The 18,462-nt window shown below is 39.7% G+C and overlaps 3 protein-coding genes across 4 annotated transcripts in view; 1 reads left to right on the top strand and 2 right to left on the bottom strand.

Annotated features, from left to right (window-relative positions):
• LOC135461342 (uncharacterized) overlaps positions 1-18,462 on the top strand; it is a 71,798-nt gene that overhangs the window by 15,492 nt on the left and 37,844 nt on the right. The gene's annotated exons all lie outside the window — the stretch shown is intronic.
• On the bottom strand, positions 965-15,158 carry LOC135466288 (uncharacterized). 2 transcript variants are annotated; one of them, XM_064743707.1, is made up of 5 exons: positions 15,138-15,158; positions 11,844-11,917; positions 10,690-10,820; positions 8,688-10,177; positions 965-8,333 (listed from the first exon to the last, which is right to left on the bottom strand). In XM_064743707.1, the coding sequence occupies exons 2-4, from the start codon at positions 11,911-11,913 to the stop codon at positions 10,031-10,033; spliced, it is 348 nt and encodes a 115-aa protein (XP_064599777.1). In that variant the 5' UTR covers positions 11,914-11,917; positions 15,138-15,158; the 3' UTR covers positions 965-8,333; positions 8,688-10,030. The 2 variants fall into 2 exon arrangements, with proteins under 2 accessions (XP_064599777.1, XP_064599784.1); XM_064743714.1 differs by lacking the exon at positions 15,138-15,158 and adding an exon at positions 14,026-14,799 and having other exon boundaries at positions 10,690-10,817.
• LOC135466281 (RNA-binding protein 47-like) lies at positions 14,950-16,647 on the bottom strand. The gene is given in 4 exon segments (XM_064743695.1): positions 14,950-15,275; positions 15,985-16,228; positions 16,230-16,567; positions 16,570-16,647. Coding segments are annotated over 4 exon segments (723 nt in total). The 3' UTR covers positions 14,950-15,212.

Here is an 18,462-nt window from a genome sequence, read left to right as displayed (position 1 = left end):
TTTGTTGTAGACGTTCACATTATTGCTTATTTTTATCATAATATTTTTATATAATTTTTTACTAAATACACTTTCATAAAAAGAACAGTATCCATCTGACTTAAGACCTGGATCCTCCGAATGCTTGTTCACATGATGTCTGCCTAATTAATCCTTGATAACAGTTGTATCAGTGGTAACACTATGTGACTTACTTTATGAGTTTTCCTAGCTTTCTTCTATTTCCAAAAACGCATATTACAGTATAAAGTGGAAGTATTAGAATGTGAAGAAAGAAACTGGGAGGTATATAAGTATACATAGCATATGTCTATGATCTCGGGTAGGCCTAATACTTTGGTCAGTTATCATGATGGCTTACTTTCCCGTCTTACATGTCAAGGTCTGTCAGAAACCTACGGATGCTTGTGGTTTCCTCCAACAAAAGTGCTGAACTCTGTCGTATAAGTGAAATATTCTTGAATACGGCGTGAAACTCAAATCAAATAAATAAATAAATTTGGTCAGTTAAATGTTGGGTACGACTTGACTGGAGTTGGGTACGAGTAGACTGGATTCGGTTACGGCACGAGTTACGCTCTACTCACTAGTCGTACCGCTAGGCTAAATTCCAAGTTGTACGTGGGAAGGTCTTGCAGCAACCTGCGGATGGTTGTGGGTTTCCCCCGGGCTCTGCCCGGTTCCCTCTCACCATAATGCTGGCCGCCGTCGTACAAGTGAAATATTCTTGAGTACGGCGTAAAACACCAAGCAAATAAATAAATAAATCCCAAGTTAGACCATGTCTAGTCTGGATACTAATCCTATAACATATCGTCAGTTGCCGCTACCAAAACATTAAAACTTGGATTGTATTTTGCTGGACTCCTTCAACAGAGAAAAAGAATGGTGAGTGGAAGATATCAAGTGAACTCAAAGATTATGGACAGCAAAGCCATCTAACCAAAAAAAAAAAAAAAAAAACGGATTTCCATCGCTCTTTTATCTAGTGCTGCTTCACTGAGACGACTAACCGAAGGCAAGTAAGCCACCCTGCCCGAACCATTATACTGATACTCGTCAACCAGTTGTTGCACTATCAACTTCATACTGAACGCCAAGCGAGGAAGTTATAACTCCTTCTTTTAAAGTCTTAGGTGTGACTCTACCCAGGATTGACCCTGGATCTACCGCTCACGGAGCGGACGCTCCATCACATTTGAAGTGAGGGGCATAGGGGCTTTAAAAACAGCTTAAGAAACTGGTCATACTGATTTTTAAGAGGAAAATAAAAAAGTTTATAGCCCTTAATGTCCTAGGAGCAAAGTTAAAGGAGAAAAATGATGCCAAAATCAGATGAAAGGGCGTCAAAACTTAATTGCAAATATGAACTTTAATATTTTTTGGCTTCTTTTTTTTCGGGAGAAACGCATATTTGAAAATTTTTTCTATGGTGGTATTTGGGACCAACTTTTGGTATTGATCGTTGTTGGATGATAATGTTGTAAAAAAGGATGTGATGCTTGTCTAATAAATTTTTTTGAATGTAAATTTGTTTATATGGAAACATATGCATTTAACCTTAATTATAATAATATTTATGAACATATTAAAAATATAAATATGATCCAAATTGAGGTTTAACACGTGTTAACTGTAAAGAACAAATTCTAGTGCAACAATATTTATTAAATCTGTGTTTCATCCTCATTTATGACATTATTAAACAAAGACTTCGTCGTCATATGACTGAAAAATTGTTGAGCACGACGTTAAACCCCAAGCACTCACTCATTAAACAAAGACTATAAATACCAAAAGGTGGTCCGAAATACCCACCATACAAAAATTACTTTCAACTGTCTTTTTCTCCTGGAGGAAAAAATATTGAAGACCACATTTAGGAATAACTTTTGGCAATCTTTCATCTAAACCTTATTTCATTTTCATGTTTTCTCCACCTTTAAAATAACCTGATTGCCTGGTTTATCTTGTGATAGAGGCGCATAAGAAGTGCAATGCAGGAGATGTTAGGATACATTCCATTGTATTTATATTTAGGTATTTATCTATTGGTTGATTTATTTAACATGATTGCCACATTAATCTGAATAATTCATTACTAATGAAACGGCGGTTGGGCTCATGGGTGATGAAAACCGGAGGTCCTGGAGTAAACCAGTGTTCTTCGCCAAGTAAGTTACAGACTTTCCAGTAGTAGGAAATGTTGAGTTGGTGCGGTATTAGGGAGTGAGTGGAGTGTGACGTCACAGGAAGTGACGGCGCCCAGCCGGGAGAAGACGACAGCCATCCTTAGACTTAGCTGCCTACTGACCCGCCTGCTTACCTACCTGCTTCTATCCTACTGCCTGCCGAGAGAAGAGAGACTGCCGAGATGAAACGCTCTACGACTGCTAATCCCCTGCATGCTGCCATCAGGATGAAACGCTCTGCTTCTGTCCCTGCCCTGCTACCCACCATTGTCGAGCTGCAACAACCTGCCGAGGGTGTGTATAGACGAGACGATTGAGATTTGCCAATCACCCATAGACCCGAACGCTCCACCCAAGCGTGTCAGGCTTGACGGGGAGGGTGGACTCGGCTCAAGACCCTGACTGCTAATCTACCCGAGGTGGGCTTACCAGCGCGGGAACTGTTATCCAACGGTTACTTTCTCTCCACTCGGACAACCTCGGACGGTGTCCTGTATGTTCATGTGAAGAAATGGCGAGCCTACCGTCCGAACGGTCCCCTCTACCCGACGAGTGAGGGTATCACGTTCAAAAGCAGGTACAGGCCATCCCCGACATCGACGCCTTGTTGGTGATGGTGGTGGAGGCTGAAGATAACGACACCCAAGAGCAGGGGATGGAGATGGAGGGGGAAGGGACTGCTGCTGCTGCTACTACCGCCCCCAACATCCCCGACGGTGATAGTGAACACACCCTTACCCCTCGCACCCCTGACTTTTGTTTGTTTTTTTTCCCCCTTCATTCATTCTCGTTCTACCTATGTGTTTTACAGGAAGGTGACTAGGGTGGTGCGAGTTATAAACATTGACCAGTGCCAGGACATTCATATTGGTGATTCAACCGTCATTACGTGGCATGTCTTACCGTGAAAACACACACATTTCATCGTTCTTTGTTCGAGTTCAAATAAAAGTTTTAAGGTTGAAATTTCACCCCGGTCTTTTGTGTTGGTGATGTCTTACCTTTACTTCAGGTGAGTGGAGTGAGTTGTGTTTTTTTTTTTTGATTGATGTTGATATGGTTCGGTCGGTGACGGCACTAGAATGACGACGGTGTCTGCCTTAAGTCTTTCTAACCTGACTAAGCTGTGTACAACACCTAAGTGGAAAGACTGGGTAGCTGTCGTCAACGACCTACAAAGCTACAAGGGTGTACTTCTCAGTATGTTTGCGGATGGTGTGGTGAATGGGGGACGACTGCAGGTGCTGCGAGCGTACACTGAAGACGTCTGCCGGCATGTCAAGGATCCCCGACCCATTCGGCAGTATTATGTAGAAATTGTTCGCCCCGGGTTAATATACGAAGTGCGACTCCCTGCCAACCACACAGTCACTACTCTATCAACGCTCCGTGTTAAATGCCTGTACATTGCTGTAAATAATAATAATACTGTTTTTTTTTTTTAGTGTAAACCCCAAGGTCAGATCTGCCCAAATCTCCAGGCCAGACCTGCTCTGGGTGTTCACCAGTAAACTAGTCACATCAGTAACCAAGCCTTATGCTTGTGGGGGAGTGCCCATGGCCTGAGAGGGGGTTGGAGGTCACATGACCTCCACACCCTAGCCTTGCCATGCGGCCCTTTGTTTTAGCCCCATTCCCTCCAAGACAGCCGAGCAGTCAAGACGTGTTTTGCCAAGATCACAGCCAGTCTTCATTCATACATTTCACCCAGGTAAGAATTTAACCCTTGTGGTCTCAGAACAATTCCATAAACTGATATATATAATTGTTGTTACATATGCACTTATCTGACTGTGCCATATAGGATATATTATGCACATCTTTTTGAGTAATTTAAGTTATTACTTCGAGTAGTTATTCACAAGTTAGTGTGATCTCTGCAAAGAGATACACACATTCTAAAAGGATTGGCTGAATAGCTTTCAGGAATTTACACTAAGAAACAGGTGGGATAACTGCTTCTCCCATCAACCTGTTTACAGTGAAAATATTTGGTTAGCTGTGTTAGTTTGGGATAAACCTCCACATTGGAACTATTAACCCACTTAAGTTCACTAGTTTTAAAAAGTGACCACTGTTTACTTAAATTAATCTGGAATTTAAGGACTATATGTATCAACTACTAGCTTTTGCCTAAACTTAACTTGATCTCCTAACTTCCAGAACAAATAGTTCCTTTTACACTGGTTAACACATGGTCAAGCTTAATTCCTTTGTTTGAGCTGACCATGCCAGCCTCCAGTAGCTACAGACATGTGTATTACCCCAGTGTATGTAAGCAAGGTGGCAGCACATCTGGAAGGGATTAATTTCTCCTTGGCATCTATTGCCCCTGATGACCCCTGCTGGTTAATCTCATCCTATCAGCCCAGCCTCTATCAAGTGGCTAAACAAGATGGCTGCACCAGCAGTACACAGGCCAAATGAAAACTCAGTACAAAAGCAACCACTTGTAACTGTTCTGAGTTTTTGTATTTAGTTATGCCTGTGATAGTCCTAACACAACACAGTCCTCAGAAATTACATATCACTGCAGATGCACATATACTGGAAGTTATCATGCTTTTGGACTTTGACATTTTGAGTCCAGTGTACATGTTCTCTATGGCCAGTCAGTAAGCATTTGTTATTATTGTTGATAGATACATATATATAGATATTAACTTTGTATATACAGTTAATATGCATATAGGCTATCGTGTGGTAATATTGTATTTAGTTTATAGGTATTATCAAAATACCCTGCGTGACCCGTATCATTGTTCCTCATGCGGTAACCGTTGTGGGTTGTACAATATGTATACAGCCCATAAAAATGTACCACTCCGATTATTACTGCATACATTAACCTACACTATTGATTTGTAACCTGTATGTTTAATGATCAAAAGAGTAATTTACGAATGTTATGTTTTGGTTGGAGGTGAAGGTCAGCTGGCATAGACCAGCATGTCTTGTTATATATGAGATATGACCTGGCATCATAAAATGCATTTGTACCCATCATGTGGATACACTGAGTCATCTAAATTTCTAATGCGAGCCTGGCCCCTTATTAGCCTGGCAACGTACTTGACATTATGTTTAGATGCCTCTCTTAAACAGGATACCGGTAACCCTGTGACCCTTGGCCTCTCTAGTATTGACTATGTTGCGATCATTGTTAGCATGATGTCACTTGGTTTCTAGATGCCATGCTTAGACGTTACATGCATTATGGTCTGACTGTCAGGCTGACCTCTCAACTTCAACCTACCTTGACCTACATGTATGTGTATAGGTCGCTGTGTATACATGTGGACACACATCAAACGTGTCTATTATATAATTGGGTTAATAATCATGTCCAACACCGTAACTTGTTTAACTTACCTGTTATGATCATATGGCACTTCTGTTAAGTCTTTAAAAGCTAAGTTCTAAATTATTTACTCATTAATACTTGAAAGCTCTCCCATTCCCTCCAAGACAGCCGAGCAGTCAAGACGTGTTTCGCCAAGATCACAGCCAGTCTTCATTCATACATTTCACCCAGGTGCTGTACCGTCTTGACTGCCAGACGTTACCCTCCAGGCTGCTTCTCCTTGTGAGTCCCTCAGCGGGAACACTGTCCAAACTCAGAAGGAAGGAAGGAAGGGAAGAAACCTATTTACAGATACTCCTACTCTTATACTGATTACCTCTGCCTCACGTAATAAATTCTCACGCTGTGGCACTTGTGAAAACCCACCAGAGCATTTGTGTTTCTTTGTCCAGCATATATTTAACACTTGTTCCCCCAAAAGCCAGTCACGTGTCCACCCGACAAGGTAAGATAGTCTCGCAGGTGATTCAACCGCAGACAAACAGGTCTTACATTACTAGGGAATCATCCCCGGTCTTTGTGTTATTTGTGTTGGTGATGTCTCACCTATAGCACGGGTGAGGTTGAATGAGTTGAGCTAGGGGTTATGGAATGCACCGTACGTGATAGAGAGAGCCAGGCAGGCAAGCAGGCAGACAGGCAGGTCACAGCCAGTCAAAACAAAACCACGTGTCAAAACAAACCACAGCCGACAACATTGTTGGCCTGCCTGACTGCTGGCTGGTGGGTAGGATCGCTCAGCGTGTCTTCGCAACAATGTTTGCCCAGGAAGGCTCACTGCTGCAGGCAGAGGGTCGTCGCTATGGACCGTAGAGCCTGTCGGTGGGATTTTTTTTTTTTTTTTTTGGGCTGGCCTGCCTGCCTGGTATGGATTGATTGATGGATTGATCACCGTGACCTGGTTTGCTCGTGTCTGCCTACCTCGAATAAGCCGTACACAACACCCAAATATGCATGTACACTGGATACTATTCTAATGGAATAAAATAATAATTATTGGACATCACAGACGGCGCCGTGTGGCTCATCTAAGCCCACAAGTATAAACAGAATGTGGTCGGTTCGTGTTGCAACACTTTTAATGTCCGAAACTGCGAAAAATGGGTTTGTAGATTTCATAGGCTGTGTTAAACTTGGTCTGTTTTTGTTCATTTTACTTGGGGACATCACCATTGAGGACAATGAAACAGGTAATCATGTTTAAAAAATGTAAACAAATTAGAGTTTGACAGTGGTAAGGGACGATAACTCTCGGGTATTTCACCGAACTCTGGGACATGCATGCGAGCTTGTCGGGCCTACAGTTCGGCAATTCGGTTTGTTGTTTCTTCCTACTATGAATGGTCCATTTTTCAATACTTAAGATTCACGGGTGAATTGTTTTCGCAGTGGCACAGCGAGTGCTACACAACCGTATGCCTCCAAGTTATCAGCTTATTTTTTGCCTATATGTTGCCTAACACGTTTCTGTGGTCATATTCTCTAGATTTGGTGCCTTTTCTATGTAAATTTGAATAAAAGAATAATTATTGGACATCATAGATGGCGCTGTATGGCTCTTCTAAGCCCAGTTGCCATCATGCTCGCTAGGTCAACACCCACAGCTATTCGCTTCTGCACATACATGAAAAAGTATGACTATCGATACCAGTAGATAATTGTGTGACATGATAAGCTGTTCTATAAGACAATCCAGAAGCTAGAACAACGCGAAAAAAAATTTGTTTTTTCTATTTTGGAATATTACACAGGACAATGCCTGTTGTCAAATCGATGTCAGCGATAGTAGATTGGATTTGTGTCATTTTCAGCCACCCAGATAGCCTTGGTGTTTTTTGCAGAACTCATGTGATGTTTTTTAGTACAACATAACGCTAGACATACGGGCCGTCGACTGAAACTGACATATTTATCATACGATCATGCAGTATAAAGACATGCCGTATTTCGTTCAGAGAATTTCAGGGGGAATAACTCTGGGCCGCTTGTTGACACGGCTATAGATGGGGAACAGCCTTTGGCACTGTATGGCTAATCGAAGCCCACCTGTTTAAACGGATTTATGTAAAAATGAACAAAATAATTATTGGGACATCACTGTTAGCGTTGTATGGCTAATCTAAGCCCACTTGCCATCATGCTCGCTAGGTCATCGCCGGCCGCTATTCTGCTTACATAACCCGTTTCCTAACCACTTAAATAACCCGTTACCTAACCACTTACTTTGACCTGTGACGTCACACCGGTGGTAAACGCAGTAAAAGTATTTATTTTACTGTTCAACTTCACATAAATCTTTCTCGTTTTCCTGTGGTAGAAATTAAATTATTAAATTATTTGAGGATTTTTCAATCAGTCCTTATTGGCTAGACATGAACAACAGCTTCATTTTTATATTCATTATGATGGAAACTTTGATTGGTATCACAAATATTTTACATTAAAATTTGACTAACATCGCTTATTTCTAAGGTCAGGGTTTAAGTAACATATATCGTTATCCAGAACGCGCGAGGCACCGGTTCCACAAATCTGATTTTGTCTGAAGTCAAATTGTAAAAGATGATTTAAACGCTTATTTTCCTAACTCCATATGTCAAAATATTTGGTCTTTATTATAGCACATTATAATACAAACCTTTCTCATGCGAGTCGTGTTGAGGCAGGTGTTTAGTTTACATGTACCTTAGGTCATCAATGGAGTTCCACAGCTGGGCTGGAGTGGCTGGCATAGCTGGGCTGGGTGTAAGGATATGGCGGGCTACTGTACTCTGGGGCTGCAGCACAAAACAATATACTCTGACAATTCTAGTTATGCAAACAGTTACTTTCCTGGCTAATATTCAGTCAAAATATACTTGGGTAACCGCATGCATGTATGTATGTGAGTAGTTAACCATTCATTCTTCAAATGAGTTGCTAAGACACAGAATACCTGATGCATGTCACAAGTGCTTACATAACGGTCAAACAAAGAACTCCCACAATAAAAGGATTGACTTCATATTATACATGCATTTTAGTCGGCAATAATTCATATGTACAGTTAAAACAAAAAATAAATATAGAGAAAAATCTCCAGTGCAAAGATCAGAAAACAGTTGAAGGGAAGCAATAAGCTGATGTCTTACTGGAAGGCATTTTCCCCGGAGAATCTCCGTAACAAGCGCTTGACATTACAGGCACGGCAGAGGTATGAGTCAAATGATCACAGTGCGCACCATTTGTCAGGGAACAGGCAGGAGCAATGGGACGTCCCACCTGATATGGACTGGATGGGGCAACCATAGTACTTACACGCACTTCACCATCTAAGGACAAACAGACCCACAAATATATACACCACCCAGTTGAAGTCCATAAATGGAAACAACAAATTTTGAAATATGTCAAATAAATGTTGAAAAACATATAAACAGAAAATCCCCTTACTGCAGTGCATGTAAAATACCAAGTTAAAGAAAGACCTTCTTTCCTTTATTCTTCTTTGTATACTGATTTCTAAACATGCAAGTCAAAGTTATACTTAAAGCTTGGTTATATAATAGGCAACAGGGAGTTTTTCAAAGCAGTCATAACAATACACATGTGGTCTAATTGCCATGTTAATTTATAACACTCAATTTATAGACTGAGGATAGCTTAATTCTGACTAGGCCTATAAGTACTCTGAAAAACAGCCCTCTGGGTTTGAACTGGGTTGGCATTTTGAAGTGAGCCTGAGGAAGCACTATGCACATTACAAGGCAGGGAGGGTGAGGACGAAGCATACTTTTAGAGCTGTCATATTTACACATTCTCCTTTCACTCAGCTATTAATAGTAATTTTCAGCAATTAAGTTTTTGCAGCATGTCTTATTACATATTATCCAGTAAAGAAGTTTTTATACTTTTCATATACTGTTATAAACATGTAAAATGAGACAGCTCTTACTTTCTTAAATTAACTTTCAAGAAGCAAAGCTGGCTCAGGAAAGTAAGAAGAAATCAAAGCCTACAATGGCCACTTATTCAATCATGTATCATAAGTGAAAAAGGGTAGAGCTTGGGCAGTGAAGCATTTGTTTGTCTTTCCTTTTTTCTCTGGACACTAACTTTACCTTCAACAGGCACACCTAACTGCACCAAAGTGTACTCTGCTGCAAAAACCTTTGCCCCCTCAACAGTAGAACACAGTTTATGTGGGGCAAATGGGTTATGATTTGGAAACTGAGCACTGAGAGCTGGTATGGTGATCTGAAAGACAACTGTACTTTAAAATAGATTAAAAATGTAAATGCCTAACATCAACTTCTACATGACACTTATACATGTATAAATCACAACCACAAAATTCTTTTTTTCGATTTACTTCAGATCAATTGTTTTTATAAGATAACTTACTTCTTATTCTTTCTGGTACACATGGATGTGATTAATTGTATAAATAAATAAAAAAGTTACATTCCAGCAAAAGAACTTGATTCTTATCTCTTCAAACAAGTTTCTTGTCAACATTTTGTTGAAACCTATGGTAGTACCTTGTACAAAAAGAGCTGTTGGGCACCACTTCCATCACAGCAGAATGAAGCTGGTATACAGGACTTCCCCATCCATTCTTCTGGCAAAGGTCATCGAGCACCTATAGTGAATGCGGTTACATGCATACACTTCTGACACTCTTGATTTACTGAAGCCTCACTGGGGCAATCAGGCTATAAATTAAAGGTAATTAGTAAAACAAAAATTCTTCCACAAAACAAAATTAGGGTCAAAGGTTAAACACAGAGCCTTGCATTATGACAATTTTCAATGATAACAAAACAGCCAATTTTTTTTAGCTATTAACACATCTGAATTAACAAAATTTAATTCAAATCTCATTACATGTATACGAAATATTAGATAAGAATTAGTTTCTAAGTATGTTACTTGTTACTTCAAAGTTTAAACAAACACCCATCTTCAACGAAACTGGACTAACTCACCTTCTGGTTAATTGCACAATCGGTTCATGTCTTTTAGTACGGCGTAGGCAGATTATAGATTTTAAGACTTTGTAATCCTTTAAGCATGCTTCAGAAAAAGTTGCAATGCATAACTTTTTAATGGGATATGGGACCAGAAACCTTCTGCACTGACAACGATACACACCTCTGCTGGATGCTTCTTAAAGCCCCACCCACTCATCATCCCTCCTCTTTGCCCCACACCTATACCTCTGGAGCCCTCGGCCTCGCACAGGGCTTTTGATGCCCATGTGACCTCACTCTGCCAACCCCCTGCTAACAGTACAAAAGTACAAATATTCAAGCTATTTCATAGTAAAAATTATGTGACTGAGCCTTCTAAGTTTCTTCTTCCTGCTTTTCCTCCTGGGATGTTCACATAAAATCAAATATATTGAGCTATTAAGGTTCAGTTGATGAAACTTAACATTTCTTTGTATACTTACATGTAAGAAGTTCATAAAACATTTTTTGAGGACATTGCATGGATAGCACATAAATGCAACTTCTTTCATGTCAAATGACTCTATCAACCACAATGGCAAAACCACCAAATATGGTAGTGTACCTTTCCTACATATATGCTGATGAATGGAAAGCTACAGTGACAATTAAAGAATATAGGTTACAGGTGGTACTAACTTCACATTAATTCTTGGCAAAAAGCAAGCCCCTACCATTCAATAAAATCGCCTGTTTTCAATAAAGCTATGCCTTGCACAGTCTTGCAGATATTTCTGCTCCATGTGAAACACCTTCCAACTGAAATCCGTCATTACCTCATTTTGGATTTCAGTTGCCAAAGTAGACTTGCCCATGTCATTTTCCTAGTTCTCACTCTGTACTCTGTATCCATTAGCATATCAGCAGGAGAGCTACAATACTGTACTTTGTAAAACCCACTTATATATGCTTATTTACATTTACAGTTATTACAGACAAATCATAAGGTAAAATTTAATCTTAGGTTATCTAAGATTTCATATTAGATTATCCTAACTTAAATGATTTAAAACCAAAAACAAATATCCTGTCCCTGGTCTGAAGCACACAAATGACAGAGCATCTGACAGTTCTGAGAACCCTGATATTAAACAGACAAACTGGACACACACAGTGGAATATGACAACCTATGCTCCTAATTCTGCAAATATTGTTCTAAGCTAACCGATTTTTTATAAAAATTCGAAGAATACAACTCTATTCTGACTGCAAGATCATCTGCTGTGCTGGATTCTCATCTGTATTCTTATATTGGGTGAACAGAGTTGTGAATTTCAGGCCAAAATAGTTCTTACCTTGCAGGTGGTGGAGACATCGGGTTGTAATATGATGGTGGAGAGTAACTAGGATCAAAATCATAGCCATAGCCCTGAAAAATTTGTCACAGTATCAAGTACACTTGTCATACAACCAAAGCATGCATAAAAGCAGATTGGCTCAGACAGTTGAACAGCTGACTTGCTTCCACTGTAGGAACTTGACCAGTGAATTCATGTACAAATCCAGGTCTTACTCCAATTTCCTCCATCCATAAACCTGATTGTGGTGGAATAATGTGACAATTCTTGAATATAGTATTATACACAGATTTAAAAAAGTTATTATTAAAGATTTTTAGCATGTAGTTCTAATCATTTTTAATCAACTGCCTGAAAGGCTAAGCCATTAAAGTACAAATATGAGGCCTTCAATATTTCTACACACTGGAAAATTTCAACATCATAAGCCATCAGTGCCAAACAGAAATGTACATCAAACATAGTATAAAATGTATAAAACAATCCTCACCCTTTGAAGCATCAGACTATTAATGGCAATGCCAAAGTTCACAGCAAAACAAAGATGACCTTAATTTTGGTGAAAACAAAGGCTCAAAAACCAAACATCTGACTACAACTCATCTTGATGAAACCATATTTCAATTCAATACAATTCTGTGATCTTCTTGAAACTGGATAAAATGGGTTTGAAACTCTAACTTGATTTGTCACATGACATGATGTAACCGTGTAATAAGTTTCAATTCAATACAATGTAACTGTACCGATTACTCTCCCAAGTCATAAAACAGGGCAAAAATAGTTTTTGTTAAAACAAAAAAAAATTTCAAACTAGGAAAAGACACTGTTTAATGCAGGTTAACTCTAACTCAAATCAGAATAGTATCAAGGTTTTTCATTTGAATAATTACACGACAATCAAGCTTCTGAGTGCAAAGAATGTATTACGGCTTCTGAGTGCAAAGAATGTATTAAATCTAAAGTCTTTCTTTATTGAATCTTTTGAAGGTATATACAGGTGTGAAACCACAACATTGTGAAATATTTTCGGGCATACAACTGTGACCAAGTTATAGTGAATGGTGTGTCGTCAGGAAATGTGATATAATGAGAAAGAGGTCTGGAAACAAGTCTGGAAATTTATTCAAAAAAGTTGGATATAAAAGGGCATAACTTTGTTGCAAATAAACAAAGTGGCCCCAGTGATGAACTTCATCTGTAACTAGTCATTTTGAAGCCATGTACCAAGTTTCAATTCAAAAAGACGAATCATTTTAAAACAGGTCCAGAAGTTGTCAAAGTCGTTTTTAAAAGTTCAAAAGCAGCATAAGAAAGGCCATATAATTTTTTTTGAAAATTGATGGAACAAGCCAAAACTTGAGCTTTCTAGATCTGTAAGTCTTTATGTTGAAGTCATGCACCAGGTTTAAATTGAATATGGTGAACTGTTTGGAAAAAAAAGTCCAGAACTGATTGGTACAGACTGACAGACAAGACAAATACCTATCTCCTGTGGTACCAGTAGGAGACTATAATAAGGTGCAGTCGGTTCAACCACAAAAGCACCTTCACAGCTGCTTCCCAATCAATGCCTCCATCACTGCTGACAATTGCTCAGACATCATACATACACCAACGCGTGTAACATGTACCAAATTTTATAAGAATATTAAGTTCAATTCTTAAAATCTGGAAATATAAACAACATAAAAACCAGCACACGGACAACATCTGTTGTTGAAAACAAGATTTCTTGATCCAGACAACAAAAAATCCTCAAAATTTAATTGTGTGCCGGTAACCGCAACAAGAATTCCTGAGTCTGGAACATTTGATCCAAATACTCCAATGGTTCAATTTTGGCCAACAAAAAAATGCAGAAACAAGTGAGCCGGGCAAAAGATTTTGCTTGTGTGAGGACAATCTAGATCTTGTGAGATTATTGTCATCTACATCAACCAATCAGCGTCTATGGAAATGTCATATGAGTACTTACAAAATTGAAGCAACATTTGGGATCACATGACCTTAAACGTATCTCACTGTCTTTCGCCGCTAGAATCTTCAAAAATGACCAACAAATGTTGCCCGTGTGCAGGTAAACGATATTCTGGATCATTTTACACCCGCATCTGAAAATCCGATTGTCGACAACAAAATTGTCCATGTGTGCTAGGCTTTAAGGCTGAGAACTCACCAGTTCCCCTTGTCACCAAAGATCCCCTTGTCCCAATTTTGGAATATCTCACGTAATCTGTTTTGTTCACAGGCTTTGCCAATACAACCTCAACGTAAGTGCCTTCAACATTCATTCCTAGAGAGAAATATATATGACTTATTATATAAAGCCTTTTCATCTTGATCTTCCTTTAATTTTATTTCTTGAAAGAATCAGGACCTAATACAAATGCTACATATCAGTTAAAAAGTGTTCCAGATACTGTCTACCTACAGTTTCTCCCTAAGAAAACTTCTTATATTCTCAAAAATTCCTGGCAAAATGGTCCTGGGAGCTTGGGTTCAATATTCAGCCTATGACATGTAACTATTGAAACAACTTCCCTCTTTAAACCTTTAAACCTTTAAACATTTAATGTTCAACAGCTTCTTTTCATGCTGAATGATTTATTGATTGGTGTTTTTACGCTGTATAAGTGAATATTTCACTTATACGACGGCGGCCAGCATTATAGCATGAGGAAACCAGGCAGAGCCTGGTGGAAACCCACAACCATTCACAGGTTGCTGGCAGACCTTCCCATCCATGTTGAATGAGGGACGATATTAAGTTAATAATAAGCTAACATAAAATCCAAATTATACAGAAATATATCCAAACAAACATTCTAGAGACTGCACACAGCTTATGTTTCGAAGCGTGAATCTGTAAATATATGTAAGTCTGTCCCATAATTGTGCGCCATTTCCTGTACGTAGTTGGAGTATCAATCATCCTATAGGCAAGCAATGTGTCAGTTATTCACTGTTTCATCTTAATTACTTGAGTTAGCATGTTTTCCAAATACTCTCCCTTAGATGTTGGTGGACATTCTATCATGTAATTTTCTGTAAACATCAATCAAGTGAAAAACTGGTTAGAAAAATAATAATGTGCCACATGTGACTGACAAATAAAAATTAACTTTTAATTATCAGAAACAGAACTATCAGAATGGAAATATATCCCACTCTATAAATGCACACAAAAACTACATTCACCTACCGATAGAAGAAATATACTTCCATTAATGCATTTTGTATTTATCCAAAACCAATCAACACAACTCCAAAATAAATAATTTTTCTCACCATTAAGTTTAGTCATGGCCATAATAGCATCATCTCTGTCTCTAAAATGAATGAATGCATAATCTCTTATCTTCTTTACTCTTTCCACAGCATTGTCTCTTCCCACAACTTGACTGCACAGCTCTCTAATTTTGTCTTCTGTAGTTGTCAACATAAGGCTCAGCATCAGTGCTTTTAAGCAATAAGTGACTATATTAATTATTACCGCTGCCTCCCGCACAACAGAAATGACTTGTTGCAACAAATGCTGCGCGCGCGCGCACACACACCACCCTCTCGTGACGGAAAATGAAAGAGCAGACGATAAGAAATTTCAAGAAGTTACGTGACATTTCACACATATATATCCACGCAAAACACCCCTTTGATACAAAAACTTTAGTTCAATTATAACTTTTCAAATAACGGCTTACATAAAGGTCAAATTTGTTTGGACATGTGCTTTTAAGCCATAAGTGACTATATTAATTATTACCGCTGCCTCCCATACAAAAGCAATGACTTGTTGCAACAAATGCTGCGCGCGCGCGCGCACACCACCCTCTCGTGACAGAAAATGAAAGAGCAGACGATAAGAAATTTCAACAAGTTACGCGACATTTTACACATATAAATCCACACAAAACACCCCTTTGATACAAAAACTTTAGTTCAATCATAACTTTTCAAATAACGGCTTACATAAAGGTCAAATTTGTTTGGACTGTGATACCTACTCGTGAATTTTACAACTAACCAACCGATATTTCCGACATCTGGTGCTGTCTACATTGGCAATTAAATGTGTTTTAATTTGCAATGAAAAGACAACCAAAAAGGCTTCTATAGTGGACATTACATGACTTACAGTAGACATAACGTCTTCATCAACATTTTGTTCTGGTTCAGCCCAATCAACTACAATCCGATGGCCCCATAACTGAATTCTGCCGGGAATGAGCTTCCTTCTCACCATGGCGGCTGCCAGATGCGATTCATATTCCACGAACGCAAATCCACGGTTCTTTGCTTTGTCAACGGCTGATGAAGGTACAAAGACACCCGTTACACCATCTGTTACCTTTTTCATCTCCAGCAAAATTCCATCTCTGTTTGTTCTTTGGAATACCTCCAACGAACAATCGACAGTTGTCGATGGATTTCCGAACACCCAAGAGCCGGCCTTTACGAATTTCGAAGTTGTTAAGCTCCTTTACCGCTTGTTTCGCGTCTGCTTTTTTAGTGTACATAACGAAGCCATATCCTCTATTGGATCCAGAGAAGCCCATGAATCTCCTTTCGTAAATCTTCCCTATCTTCTCAAATACTGGAACAGGTTCGTCTTTGTAACAGTCTCTTGGAATCTTTCCAACGAAAATTTCGCAACCCTTTAAAGGAGCCGGGCTTTCCCAGTCGGGAGGTGGACCGCCGTACTTTCTATGCCCATTTTCTGGTGTATCCTGGTGTATCCTGCTTCTTCGTTTGGCGCCCCGGCCACACCATGCAGCAAAGCCTTCTCCGCGGATGCCATACCCACACCTTGCTGTTGGTCTCACTGCTGACGAACTAGAAGTAGGCAAAGTGAACTTTGACACGCATATGAGTGGGCTTAGAACAGCCCTACAGCGCCATCTATGATGTCCAATAATTATTGTTTTATTCAAATTTACATAGAAAAAGCACCAAATCCAGAGAATATGACCACAGAAAGGTGTGAGGCAACATATAGGTAAAAAACATAAGCTGATAACTTGGAGGCATATGGTTATGTAGCACTCGCTGTGCTACTGCGAAAGCAGTTCACCCGTAAATCTCAAGTATCGAAAATTGAATCATTCATAGTACGAAAAATGGCATGTGTTTACACTTCAGTGAGTGTTCGGCTATACCAACTGAGAAAGAAAAGTCCTTTTTTTTCTAGACCTAGCAAGCATGATGGTAAGTGGGCTTAGATTAGCCATACAACGCTAACAGTGATGTCCCAATAATTATTATTTTCTTCAATTTTACATCAGTCCGTTTAAACAGGTGGGCTTTGATTAGCCATGCAGTGCCAAAGGCTGTTCCCCCGTCTATAGCCGTGTCAACAAGCGGCCCAGAGTTATCCCCCCTGAATATCTCTGAACAAAATACGGCATGTCTTTATACTACATGCTCGTATGATAAATATGTCAGTTTCAGTCGACGGCCTGCATGTCTAGCGTTATGTTGTACAAAAAACATCACATGAGTTCTGCAAAAAACACCAAGGCTATCTGGGTGGCTGAAAATGACTCAAATTCAACGAATACGCTATCGCTGACATCGATTTGACAACAGGCATTGTCCTGTGTAATATTCCAAAATAGAAAAAACAAATTTTTTTTTCGCGTGGTTCTAGCTTCTGGGTTGTCTTATAACAGCTTTTCATGTTCCACGCAAACCTTTGCACTGCGACGTCCAATGAGCGAGGGACGTGACGGACCAATGAGCGCGACAGGGAGCAAAACGTCGGCTTGTAAAGTTGAGTGGAGCAGCCCCAACAGCTCCATGCTATGCCAGCCACCCCGACCCATTTTGGTGCCGAATGGTGCTCATCCATTGGTCCGTTTTGGCGCAAGGGAGCTGTTTGGAGCTGCTCCACTCAACTTTACAAGCCGACGTTTTTGCTCCCGTCTCGCTGATTGGTGCATCCACACTTACATCAATCCATGACGTGACGGAAAAACCCCGTGACCTAACCACGTACATAATATCCCGGTACTTACATAACCCGGTGACGTCATACCTGTGTCACACCTCTAAACTCACTCCTCAATGGAACACCAACACCGCAAATACAACTACTGTCATACCTGTAATTACAATGGAAACTTTAGGCCATACAGATGTGACCATTAAGTAATATGACCATTACCACACTCTCTCTTTCTACACCTTGTGTTGTTTAGGCCGGTACCAGACCATCAGTGAAGACGAAACATGAAAAATGTGAGGACAATAGAATCATTGTTGTAAAAGTAGCCTACAGTTTTCCGACATCAGGACATCCGTGTAGGTTCTTGACCTCAAGATGCACTTTACACTTTAGATGGTATAAGATCACTCATGTGAAAGTCAAAATGTATTTTAAGCCTCTTGTGTGATATAATTATACAACACAACAATTACATTCATTTATTTATTTGGTTTAAAAAGCTCGGGCGGAGGTCCATGATATCTTCTTCCACCTACAGGGAAGTGTCAGGTACAGCCATCTTCCATCTACAGGGAGGTGTCAGGTACAGATATCTTCCACCTACAGGGAAATGTCAGGTACAGCCACCCTCCACCTACAGGGAAGTGTCAGGTACAGCCATCTTCCACC

Source organism: Liolophura sinensis, chromosome 1 (genome assembly GCF_032854445.1).
Source record: "Liolophura sinensis isolate JHLJ2023 chromosome 1, CUHK_Ljap_v2, whole genome shotgun sequence".
Lineage (NCBI taxonomy): Eukaryota > Metazoa > Mollusca > Polyplacophora > Chitonida > Chitonidae > Liolophura > Liolophura sinensis.
Note: the sequence above shows the minus strand (reverse complement) of the source record. Positions and strands in the feature narration are given on the sequence as shown.